General features: G+C 53.4%; 1 protein-coding gene across 3 annotated transcripts in view; it reads left to right on the top strand.

The window, feature by feature from the left end:
* The window catches only part of SLC2A9 (solute carrier family 2 member 9), an 82,875-nt gene that overhangs the window by 28,478 nt on the left and 41,598 nt on the right, over window positions 1-12,799 (top strand). For 2 of the 3 annotated variants that reach the window (XM_077302327.1, XM_077302325.1), the window contains exon 3: window positions 8,086-8,184. In XM_077302327.1, the coding sequence (XP_077158442.1) occupies window positions 8,086-8,184 (99 nt within the window). Of the gene's footprint in view, window positions 1-1,317; window positions 1,606-8,085; window positions 8,185-12,799 lie in introns of those variants that run through there. The other variant, XM_077302326.1, reaches the window with a different exon arrangement.

Here is a 12,799-nt window from a genome sequence, read left to right as displayed (position 1 = left end):
ACATCCAGCCTGTGCTGAGGCAGCTGTATTGGTTGCCCATTGCTGCCCGGATTCAGTTCAAGGTGTTGGTTGTAACCTTCAAGGCTATACGCAGGTTGGACCCCACATACCTGTGGGACCACTTACCGCCCTATGTTCCCCGCAGGGCCCTACGCTCTGTGGGGGGAAACCTATTGGTCGTTCCCGGCCGCAGGGAAGTGCACCTAGCCTCGACCAGGGCCAGGGCCTTTTCGGTCCTGGCCCCTACCTGGTGGAATGAGCTCCTGGGTGAGCTGCGGGCCCTGCAGGATTTGACATCTTTCCGCAGGGCCTGCAAAACGGAGCTCTTCCACCGGTTTATGGTTGAGGCTGGGACCAGCGGAGGAGATCGGCTGCCCCCCTGGCGAAGGGGGGTTGTGGACCTGTGGACATCATGCTGCCCCATGCTCTCAACACCTCTAGTTGGGATGGGGAAGTAGGTTGGGAGATCATCTGCCATGTTATGGGTTTTTAAGTCTTTTAATGGGGGTGTTTTAATGGGGTTTTAAGACCATGTTACCCGCCACAAGCCCATTGGGGAGTGGTGGGATACAAATTGAATGAATGAATGAATGAATGAATGAATGAATGGAGTTACATAGACACATCTCAGAAGTAAACAAAATGCCCAGCAACTGTTCACACACTCTACATTTGGCACAGATTCCCATCTTACCATGTCCTACCTCCGAAGATGCCAGCCACTGTTACTGGCAAAAAGTCCGGGACAAATACTTCCAGACCACATTGGCCACACAGCCCGGAAACCCAACAGCCAGAATTGATCTCGGTCGCCTGGAAATCGGTTGTAATCCCAGATCTCCAGCCACCACCAGGAGGTTGGCAGCTCTATCCACACCTGCCCAGTGGGCCTGAACCAGAATTTACCAATCCGACTGCATGAACAGGGACAGGGGGAGGCCTATCCAGTGCATTAGGGTTACCCTCACCACAATGCCCTGGGGCAGGTTATACTTGAGGTGTGAAGTGATTGACCCAAGGTCAGCCTTTGAGGTGAAGAAAGTTTAATTCTGGGCCTAAGCATTTCGGTGCCTGCAACAATGTTTAATTGTGCTTTTGTGGGCATGTAACAAGGCATTTTTGTGCACGCAGCAAAGCGACTCTGGGTATAAATGTAGCAAGGCCTTATTCTGGGTGTGGGCAGATGTGAGCGCGGCCGCTTCTTCAGGCCCACGGGACTGCCTCCACCCCCCCCCCCAAGCGGGAATCCCCGGAGCGAATCAGCCCCCCCCCTCCCTCCCTCCCTCCCAGCGCGCGTTACATAAGCGGCGGCCAAGCGTGTGCGAGGAGCGCGAGGGGATCCCGCTCGGCGGAGGGGCTTCCCAGCCAGCCAGCCAGCCAGCCAGCCAGCCTGCCTCGGGAGGCGGCGGGGCGGGCGGCGTGGGCGGCGCTGGCCGCGGGCGGAGGCGTGGGCGTGGGCGGCCGTGGTCCGTGTCTCTTCCCGCCGCTCCCCCCGCGTGGCCCTGCGAGCGCACCAGCCGCACATGTGGCCGCCCCGCCATGGCCAAGCTGGCCCCGCTGCTGCCGCCGCCGCCGCCGCTGCCGGAGCGCCGGGGAGGCCGGCCCGTGAGTGGCGCCCGGGCGGGGAGGGGAAGCGCGCGGGCACCTGCGGCTCCGCACAGGCCGCCCCCCCCCCAGGGGACGCGCGCTCGGCGCCCCGGCGGGCCTCCAGGCGGGCGCGGGAGGCCTCCCGGAAGGGCGCCTGAGGTCCAGGCCAGGGAAGCGGGGGCGGGGGCGCCGCGGGGCTGGAGGGCCGGGCGCGCAGGTGCGGGCCAGGTGGCTGCTGGGCCGCCTCTCGCGGGCCGCCTCCCTCCTTCCCCCGCGGCGCTAAAAATACGGCAGGGCAGGGCTCGGCGCCGGCCATCTCCCCGGGGAGGCCGCGTATTTTTAGCCCGCCCGTCCCCCGTCCCCCCCGACGGCTCTCCGCTGCCTCGGCCGAAGCCTCCCTCGCCTGGCGCCGGGCCTGGAAAGAGGGGCGGCCCCTGAGGGGACTCCGGGGGCTGCCAGGCCAGAGAGGCCGCCCTTCGAATCAACCACTTTCTGATCTGTGTAGTCCGGAGAATCTCCAGGTCCCCCCTGGAGGCTGGCATCTGTGCCACCAAGGGGAGCCGTGCCCGAGGTCTATCAAAATCCCTCATGGGTCGTGGAGAAAGAGCCTTTTCTTTTTCCACATTGTCGGAGAGCTCACCCTGCGGCCTTTGGGAAATAGGCTCAGGAAAGAGAGCAAGGAAGCACTTCCGTTGGATGCGGGAATTCCGGAGTCCTTGGCCGAGTCCTTGACCGCCAGGCCCATGGGTTGGCCATCAGAATGGCCTGCAGCCTGCCTGGGTGTCGTTTAGACCAGGATAGACCAAATTGGGACAAAATGGTTCAGCCTTCCTCCCCCTACCCTCAACTCTGCTTTTCTGACAAAATCCAGTGTCTTCCTCTTTTGAATTGGGGGTGGGGGGTGGGGGGGAGAAGTTATGAAATCAGATCTGTTGCATCAGATGTGGCTGTGCGGCTGCGCCTGGAGGCAAGCCCCATCGAACGCCCTGAGGCTGCTTCTGAGGCCGCTCTGGGTGCCCGGATCCCTTTTGCAGCCCTGCCACTTAGGGTCATACCCTGTTCTTGGTGGGGATCTTCTCTTTGCTGGCGGGGCATGGGATTCGAAAGCTGTCCTGCACGAGTTGGTGATCACGATGTACAAGAAGAGTGTTGCAGGTCTTCCCCATGGTGACTGTGCCCAGGATAAGGGCTAAAACCAGGGAACTTCCTGGTCGGAGCTGAAGGAAGGCAGGAGTAGGGGCTAAGGGGGAGGGAGCCGAGTTCCGCCTGCCCTGGAGGGGGAGAGGCCTGCCTGCCCCCTGCAGTTCTTTGCTGCCCTCCGCCTGCGCCCAGCTGCTTCGCACCAAGAACTTCTTTGTGGATCTCCTCAGCCAGCATCTCCTGAGCACACCTCAACCTCTAGCTCCGGCCCAGCTGGCAGCAGGGGACAGACTCCCATTTGCTTGGGGCTCCTTGGTGGGACATTTGCTGGTTTAGCTTCACAGCCCCCAAGCGGGCCTGCGCTTCCAGGATTCCTGCTGAATTCCCAGCAACCGAGCAGAGATCAGTTCCTGTGGAGCAAATGTCAGATTCAGAGGTCCTTCCCTGGGCACATCCGAACCACCAAGTGCTTCCCAAACCAGAGCTGGCAACCCTCTTCCCTGGTTTTTGGAAAGCCTTTCCTTTGTGGAGATGCGAGAGAAAAGAGGCAGAGCATATGTCGTGTGGCATTGTGGTTCCACTTACGCTCCTTGTGCATGGGGAAGGGTGTCCCCACCGGCCTCCTGATGGGTTTTGTGGAACTAGTGCAGGGCGAGCCTTTTCAGTCCCTGGGACCTGTGAAGGTTTCCTCCCAACAAAGCCGGGCTTTGGCTTTTGTATACCGAAGGGAGAAAACTCCGTGAAAAGGCCGTCTGCTGCCTGGCCCCGGAGAGTGTCAAAACCAATCAAGAATTAACAAGGCTCTTCCACTTTCAGTGTTCTTTCCAATTAATGTAGACCCCTGGAGACATGTTTAATTAAATAGACGTATTAACATTTCAAGCTAGCCGTTAGAACATTAACCTCTCTGTATCTAGTACTGGCTGCTTCGCATGGCTCCTCACCCACAGGCTACAAGGGGGCCCTTAGGGCCCCTCATGTCAAAATGTCCAGATATGGCCTACCATGCAGAGATGGAAGGATGGATCAGGTAGTGTGTGAAGCATTTTGTACACAGATGAAATGCTATCTAAATTCTAGGCAGAACAAAGCAAGGTAAAATTGGAACATCTTTGCCACATTCAGTGGCAAAGCTTTTACCTGATTCAAACAGAAGCTTTATCCATCCATTCCAGACAATTTGAGGCATGATATAAGACCGGGGTGCCCAACATGTCGTCCTTGGACACAGTGGCACCCACCAGTACATTTCTGGGGCTCACCAGGTGTTTTTGAAGGGGGGGGGGATTGGCAAAGCTTCTGATTGGCCATTGGAGTTCTGATGGAATGTGCAGATTACAATAACATTTCTGTGATGGTGGCCCCCACCGTGTTGATTTTATTCCTTTTTCCTTGTGTGTGTGTGTGTGGGGGCGGTCTGCCTCCTCTGGCAGCCATTTCTGTTGTGGTTGCCACTGTGTTAGAATTCAAAAGGTGCCCAATGGGCTGGTGACCCCCCCCCCCTCTAAGGCACTTGCACTTGGGGGCACAAACGGGTCCTCGTAGTAGTAGAAGGAGCAGTGATCAGGAATGGCAGCCCCGTGTTCCCGTGCAGCATTGCCCCCCTCTCCGGGAAACTGGCAAGCTCCCTTCCCAGCTGACCTACAGTGGAAGTACTTGTGGGGCAGCTGGGAACAGGGAAAAACATTCTCAAGGGCTCTGCCCCTGCCTCGGCTTTTGGGCAGAGCGTCCACATGGGGATAGAGCCTAGACCGGGAGGGTGGGGACACAAGAATGAATAGGAGGGTTATGCCGTGTGGTGCCCTCCCCCCCCCCCCCGATTGCAGCCAGGGTGTGTGTGAAAATGCTCCTCTTCCTTCTGGATTGTTGTTAAGGATGACTCAGAAGACGCTCTTGAACCCCAAGTGCTTGCGAAGAGGTTTGAATCCAATGAAAAGCCATGCTGCTGTTCTCGCTGTCAATGCCCGGACTTTATACTCAGGCAGGGTTCGACTGCACTCCCGGTTCTGCCATCAGATCAGCTGTCTGCACAATTCTGAGGAGTCTGCCCTGCCCCAATCTTGCCCTTTGGAGAAGAATGGTCACTGTGGCGACAGCCACAAAGCAACAGCCATATTACAGTCCTGGGAGACAAGATAGGACTAGCTGCATTTCTTCTCCGATCACCTCTTGGGAAATTCAGGTGTTGAGATGATCAGGGCAGGGATGTGTTGAGTCATATAGAATCATAGAATCATAGAATCATAGAGTTGGAAGGGGCCATACAGGCCATCTAGTCCAACCCCCTGCTCAACGCAGGATTAGCCCTAAGCATCCTAAAGCATCCAAGAAAAGTGTGTATCCAACCTTTGCTTGAAGACTGCCAGTGAGGGGGCGCTCTGGCAGGGCCTCTGATTTGCATGCAGGAAGTCCTGGGACTTTTGATGCAAAATAAATGGGAGAGAAGGGATGGAAAAGAGAATCAGGAAAGCAGCTGCCGGTTGGAGTAGCCCAGGGGTAGTCAAACTGCAGCCCTTCAGATGTCCATGGACTACAATTCTCATGAGCCCTTGCCAGCAAACACTGGCAGGGGCTCATGGGAATTGTAGTCCATGGACATCTGGAGGGTCATACGAGCCTTATTAAGCCTGCCTTAGGAATAGCCAGCTTCATGAGTTCTTGTTCATGATCATTAGTGGGGCAGGACAGGTTCATAGCCTGGGGGGGGGGTCTAGGCTAGGGCCCATACCAACCATCATAGGAGCAGGTGGGCCTGCCTTTTACCAGCTTCAGCTGCTAAGCCAGCTGTGGCCTTTCCTGAGCAAGAAAAATCAGACCCATGCAGGACACACTCTGGCAGGATACAGATTCAGAAAACCTTCATTGTCATAAAAAAAGTAAATTCACAATGAATAGAGTTCAAAACAAGGACATAACAGTAATAATATCTTATTTGATGCCAACAGTCTCCATCAATGGGAGGTTTATTCTTCAAATGACCATCAAAATTTTGGCTATCCCAAAAACAGTTTTGGGATCGTCTTTCTCACTCAGCATCATTTTAACCAGTTGCTTCCCTTCTACGTAGTCATATTTCGGTTTCCTCAGTTAATTACTATGGGAATGTTGATACTTCAAAAACTTAGGACAACCAATCGGTAAATGCGGCACCCATCGGCCCCTAGATGAGTTCAAAGGAAAGGCTCTTTTAAGAGGGTCATCATCCAGCATGTGTAAATTGGCATTGATATATGACAAAGGGATATCCCAATAACTAGGTCAGCTTACCCTAGGTTGATGAGCCCATTGATTGAGCACTGTGGTCTTCTAGCCTTTGCATTATTAGCTTTAGGATTGCCCTTCATAATTAATTAAAGATGAGATATATAATATTAAACAAGAAAGTTTATGTGGGATTATCTCATTAAATCCCTTGGCAAAATGAGAGTATCTTATCAAGTATGAACGCAAAGATTGTGGCTGAGCAGCCAAGCTCTAATTCCTAATTTCTGTAGGCCAAGTTTGTTGAGTGTGAGATTTGCTACGCAGTTCAGGACATCTAACAGTAGTTTGGAGAAGGCTATTGGCGATGTTCTAGTTCACTGTTAAATGCACCAATCCATATTGGGATTCTGAAAAGAATTCGGGGAATTATTTTAGTTACATACATTTTCATGGCTGCAGGAAAGTTTCTGTTTCCCTCCTGATGAAAGAATTTTGCCAGGAGAGCTCCTTGTCCCTTCATGGTTTGAATAACCTCGTTATGATGTACCTATTTATTATTGTAACTAAAGTTTATACCAAGGTATTTAAAATGGTTAACATGTTCTATTTGATTACCTTTCATCTGCCAATGATATTTATATCTTGCCTTGGCAAAAACCAGGATAATAGTTTTTTCATAGTTAATTTTCAGTTCATTTTCTGCACAATAATCTATGAAAGTCCTGAGATATCTTATTAAGCTTATTCAAGTTCTGGATAAGATAATGGTCTCTGTATATCATTGAAGCAGTGTGGGTCTACCATCCACTAGTGGGGGATGGCCATTGACTTTTGTGAAATCGGCAGGGAGGTCACTGAGGAAGAGGTTAAATAAATGAGGGGCAAGATTGCATCCTTGTTTCACCCTGATGTTAATAGGGATTTCAGTGGTTATACCATCTTTGGTATATTTAATTTGGCAAAAGTTGTTGCAGTGCGGTTGTTTTAGTAGATACAATAGGTGGTAATCCATCTTTAAATTGGCACGTTTCAGCCATAATTTATCCCATGGGATCGAATAAAAAGCCATTTTGAGGTTTATGACTGTAACAAGTAATTTGCCTCTCTTAGACCTATTATGCACGGCGGCAGCCACACTGGGCTGCTGCCATTCCATCCCCCGCATGCGCACAGGGGAGCGGCTCCCCCGGTGTATGCTGGCCGCCCCAATGCAACAGCCCTGTGCATGGTCCACGGTGGTGGCAGTGGCAGGTGGCAGCGGGGGCATGGGCCCCCACCGCACTATGGTGGGGGTGGGGAGACGCCCCTGTCCGCTCCATGGAGCTGTGGAGTTGGCAAGGGTGACAGGCGTTTGAGCCCAGCTCCTCTGATTAGGCACTGGGTTAGCCCGACCTACCCCTCACCTGCGCCCGCGGCAGACCTGGGAATGTAGAAGAATCCGTGTTTCCTTAACGCAGGCCTTCCAAGGGCCGGGGTTGGTCCAGGGCTCAGCGGTGCCAGGAATGGCGGTGACGTAAAGCATAATCGGGGATTTTCCCTGAAGCCCTGTCGCTGCCATTTTGCCTGTTCCAGCCCGTTTTAGGGTTTAGGGTTTGAGTATTTCCCAGCTAAAGTGGAAAACACAATGCAGTGATCAAGTGTCATGCCCCAATATAGTCACTGATGGTCAAGTTGGGGAGTTTAATGAACTTTGGTTGGATTAGATTACTGCAGCATACTGTTCATTGTGAAGTGTACGCCTGAGAAGTGTTCAGAAATTTCTATTGTTGCAGAACACTACAGCCAGGCTGTTGACCAGAGTGGGTGGTGGGACCGTATCCGTTTGTTTCTGGGCACAATTCCAGATGCTGTTGTTGACCTTCAACGCCGTGTATGGCTGGAGTCCTACGCAACTGGAGGCCCATTCGTTCGGCCCTTTAGTGGAGCTGGTGAGGGCAGAAAGTCAGGGTGCAAATTTCATAAAATAAGAGCTGGCTTTTTATACCCCATTTTTTGCTACCCCAAAGTGACTTACAAACAAATGTCCCTTCCAAAATAAACTCCAGGGATATTTTGATTAAAACACACCCACATGGACGTACTTTGTGCTTTTTTCAAACCCCATTTGCTTTTCCCTCTTTGGTTAACTGTGTTTCTGTATTGATTCCATTTCAGGACTGGTCTGCTAGCCTCATGGTGGCCGCCTTGGCTGGGGCCTTTGGATCCTCCTTTTTGTATGGCTACAATCTGTCGGTTGTCAATGCGCCAACCGTGGTAAGTGAAGACGTTTTCAACCCCTGAGCCCAGGAGAGAGCACAGTTGCCACAGAGCTGTGTCTCGTCAAAGGGCAATTGCCATTGTGAAGAGATGGCAGCACTGATAGGATGGCTCCTCGTTCCCCACCGAGGCACCTGCTCTGCCCTGCAGGACCGTGCAGTTGGTGCAGCTGAAACCGTTGCCGTTGGAGGAGCAGAAGCCGGCCTCCCTCCCTCCCTCCCTCCCTCCCTCCCTCCCTCCGGTGAAGGCCTCCTGCCAGGGATGGATGTAAACGTGGCTCTTTGGGTGACACTAACGGGACAGATGAGCCACGGCGTGAGTGCTGCTGTGGTAGCTGGTCTCCTGCCCTCCGCTCAGCTGACTGATGATCCTGCCTCTGGTCCTAGGCCATGCTGTCACCTGGGAGAGGCTCTCTGGGCTGAAGAGCAAAAGAATCATAACTGCCCCTGTGTACCAAAACATATGAGCCTCTTGTGGCACAGAGGGGTAAGGCAGCAGACATGCAGTCTGAAAGCTCTGCCCATGAGGCTGGGAGTTCGGTCCCAGCAGCCGGCTCAAGGTTGACTCAGCCTTCCATCCTTCCGAGGTGGGTAAAATGAGTACCCAGCTTGCTTGCTGGGGGGTAAACGGTAATGACTGGGGAAGGCACTGGCAAACCACCCCGTATTGAGTCTGCCATGAAAACGCTGGAGGGCGTCACCCCAAGGGTCAGACATGACTCGGTGCTTGCACAGGGGATACCTTTACCTTACCAAAACATATAGAAAATGCTTCTCCATGATGTTTATACACTCCACTGTGATGGGTAAGACATTCCTGGAGATCCAAGGTGGAGCCCGGGAAGGACAGAGTCTGAGGAGGAGAAGGAGCCCAGCAGGAACATGATCCCATCCAGCCCACCCTCTGAAGAGGTCGTTTTCTTCAGGAAGCTAAGCAGGGGTGACCCTGGTGAGCACCGGGATGGGAGACCAAGGAGGAAGCCCAGGGTCGCTACTACCCAGAGGCAGGCAATGGCAAGCCACCTTGGGATTAGGGTTGGGTGCTTCAGCCGCCAAAGTGGCCGCTCCAGCCCGAAACAGCCAGCGCCGTGGTGAAGGGGGGGAGGGGCGGTGCCGGTGTGGCCGAAGTGCCCAACCTTACTTGGAATGTCTCTTGCTAGGAAAACACAGAGTCAGACTCCTGCCCCCTCCTGCCCCCCAATTTCTCACCCCCACACAGATCCTTCCAGTGCCCCAGGGGGCTGTTCTGCTCCCTTTGGGAGCCCTACTTTAGAGGGTGGATGCTATGGCCTTGGGCCCCCTGCGGTCCCTGTGCTCGGGCTCCATCTCCCAGACTTTCGCTGCCTAGATCTGGCTCTCTCTAGGGGCAGCACCCTCCACACCACAAACATCAGTTAGCAAAAGCCAGCGTCAGGTGAGGGTTGGGCAGAGGAGCCGTGGGAGGGAAGTTGGCATCTTTGGGTGATGTGGAGGAAGCCTGTGCCGACTGAGCGACATTTGATTGTGCTGCGGTGAAACGGTGCCAGGCCAGCCGGGCCTGCTGGGGCCAAAGAGCAGCGGAGAGTTGTTTGACCAACTTGGGGTAGCCGCTGCTGGACTCCTCTGGCTTCCTCCGCCTGGGGGCCTCCCTGCGTGTTCCTCTTAGTGGCCAGATGTGAGTTGCAGCTTCTGCTGGGAGCCCCGTCTGGACCAGGCTTCTGCTTCCACGATGGGGTGGGTGCCCTGATTCTGCCCACCGGGTGTTGCTTTCTGCTCACCCCCTTGCCAGCCACGTGGGTAGCCTGCCAGGGACTTTTGGGGACCAGAAAATAGTGTGAGTGGGGGAGAAGCCTGTGCTTCCGATCCAGGCCTGGCCACTGCACACTTGGGAGCTGAACTTGCAGCAGGAGCAGGCATCTAAAGCCTCCGCGGCTGACGGCAGAAGGAGACCTGCCAAACATGTTAGTGAGTGAGCTGACAGCTCCGAAGATGGAGGGAGAACAAGACTCCTGGGGGAGGAGCCCCAGGGCCACTTTTGGTGTGGGGGTTAAGAATGGCAGCCTCTAATCTGGAGAACTGGGTTTGATTCCCCACTCCTCCTCCACAGCCTTGGGCCAGTCACAGTTCTCTCAGAGCTCTCTCAACCCCTCCGTCTACCTCACAGGGTGTCTCTTGTGGGGAGAGGAAGGAAAGGCAATTGGAAATCACTCTGAGACTCTTTCGGGGAGTGAAAAGCAAAAAACAGCTCTTCTTTGTGTTCAAGTCAAGGATTTTCAGATGGCTCAGGTGGGGGGGGGGAGGCATTTGTGTTCCTGTTGATGCAAACAACAAGGGCTTGTGCCACTGATGGCCCCCAATTGCAGGGAGGGTTTCCTGCAGGCCTGGGGCAGAATGCTCTGTCCCTTTAGCAGAGGCTCAAGGAAACAAATGGGCCTTATCTGGCAAAGGGACAGGCGGTTGGCAGCTCTCGTGTCATTTCAGCTGCCAGGGACTGACTGACTTTGCCGTAGTCTGAGTGAGGAATCCGTTTCATGAAACAAGATCCTGGGGCACAGGGGAATGCTCTGCAGCAGGAATGCAGCCCCTGGGGCCTGACAGGACATGTAGCACTGCAGGCATCAGAGAGCCAAGCCGTATTCCCTTTCGCTGCTTACTCAGACGGTGACTCGCTGGTGCAGATGGGAAACCTCTGCTGTTCTCACACCTGTGGCCCTGCCTCTCCTCCGGGGCTGTGCCGCTGGAGCCTGTCTTGCCTGAGTGGGGCCTTCAGCTGCGGCTTCCAACTTGTGGAGTGGCCGGCTGGAGAAGGTCAGGAGGGCGTTCTGTGCACCATGCAAAACTGAATTATCCAAGAGGCTTTCCTGCACAGGGCAACAGGGCTCTACTGTAACAAAAGAGGCTCAGTGCTGGAGGGGCTGAGGCTCCGTGGTAGAGCATCTGCTTGCCGTACAAAAGGTCCCGGGTTCAATCCCAGGCATCTCCAGTTAAAAAGACCAGGGGGTAAGTGATGTGGAAGACCCCTGCCTGAGACCCCTGCCGGTCCCAGTAGACAAGGCTGACCTTGATGGACCAAGGGGGTCTGATTCTGTATAGGGCAGCTTCATGAATTCATGCCCGTCGGCTGCCTGCTGCTGCTGCAGGTAGAAGCCTACAGGGTTATTTCTGCATCATTCCGTGTCTCATGTTAATGGGCCTCACTTCATTTCTGTTTTCAGATTTCTGGCTGGTTCCAGATTTCTGCAGGGCAAATCCTTTGGCATTGTTTATGGAATGTCCCATCCTGTTGGGTGACTTATTCTGTGTAATTTGTCTTGAGTCCCAGCGAGTACGGCAGCTGAGCCTAAAAACTGAATAAATTTTAAAAATAAAATAAAATTGCCATACTAATAATAATTGAGACTGTTTTCATCTGTAAAAATGAAACCAGCATCTGGGAGGATTCTTTGTTCTAGAGGTGGTACCCAGAAGTGATCAGATGTTCATGATGCTGTTTAGAGAGACTCCATTGCCAGCATGCAAAATTCTGCTTCCTGAGGAAATAGCATACACAGGATGGGCATGCGCATTTTCATTCTGGGTTGCAAAAAGCCCACATTGTTTTTCCAAATCAGTGCCTGGAACATGTCATGGCAAAATGTGAAATGCAGAAATCAAGGGACATCCCTTGGAGGAGGGAAACACTAGTGGTCTCAGGAAGCAAGTGGGTTGCAGGGTTCCTTTTCCTGATAAAGCTCAGTTGTGATAAGACTCCTTCAGAGCAACAAAAACTCCTTGCAGAGGAGAAAGTGCAAGAGAGGGAGGCCTTCAGGGCTCTGGCTGATGATCACATGTAATGAGGCTGCAAAATGTTGGAATTAGTCACAGCCGAGTTGCATTTATGGCACACCTTTGATCTTTGCTGCCTGCCCTTTGCTCTTGGGTCAGGCCATTAACGGCTTGAGCGGTTTGTCCAGTGAGTTGGCTGTGCACACAGCTAGGCCTCCTCCTTGAAAGCAAAGGCCTTTCATGACACCCCTAGAGGGCACGATGCCAAAACCTTTTGGGGGCTCATGAAGCTGTAAACCATCCTCCGTGCCAGCCTTGAATTGGCAACGAAGCTGCTATAATATCATAGCCTCCTTGTCTGTTTAGGGCAGCCTTTCTCAGCCTTTTTACCATCGAGAAAGCCTTGCCAGACCAACCTGGTTACCTCCTTTGACCAAGGGGCGGGATGAATAGATCCTGGAAACGCATTGGTTGTTCCAAGCTCGGCTGTAAAGTCTCAGGGTAAATCAGGTGGCACCGGTGATAAAACAAGCAACCCAAACAAGCTCCAGGAGTTAATTAGAAAGAAAAGAAAATAACGCTGCTTGTGCTCCGTCGCCATCAGGGGTATTAACTGACCCTTGGTTGTTGTTTCCTTGGATTTCAGTCAGGCTTTTGACAAGGTTCCCATGAGGTTCTGATGGGTAAACTGGAGGACTGTGGACTGGATTTTCAAATGATTAGGTGGGCAGGGAACTGGCTAAAAAACCACACCCAAAGAGCACTTGTCAACGGGATTTCATCAGGGTGGAGGGAGGTGAGCAGTGGGGCGCCACAGGGCTTGGTCCTGGGTCCAGTGCTGTGTGCAGTTCTGGAGGCCTCACTTCCAA

This window comes from Paroedura picta, chromosome 10, assembly GCF_049243985.1.
Source record: "Paroedura picta isolate Pp20150507F chromosome 10, Ppicta_v3.0, whole genome shotgun sequence".
Taxonomy (NCBI): domain Eukaryota; kingdom Metazoa; phylum Chordata; class Lepidosauria; order Squamata; family Gekkonidae; genus Paroedura; species Paroedura picta.
Note: the sequence above shows the minus strand (reverse complement) of the source record. Positions and strands in the feature narration are given on the sequence as shown.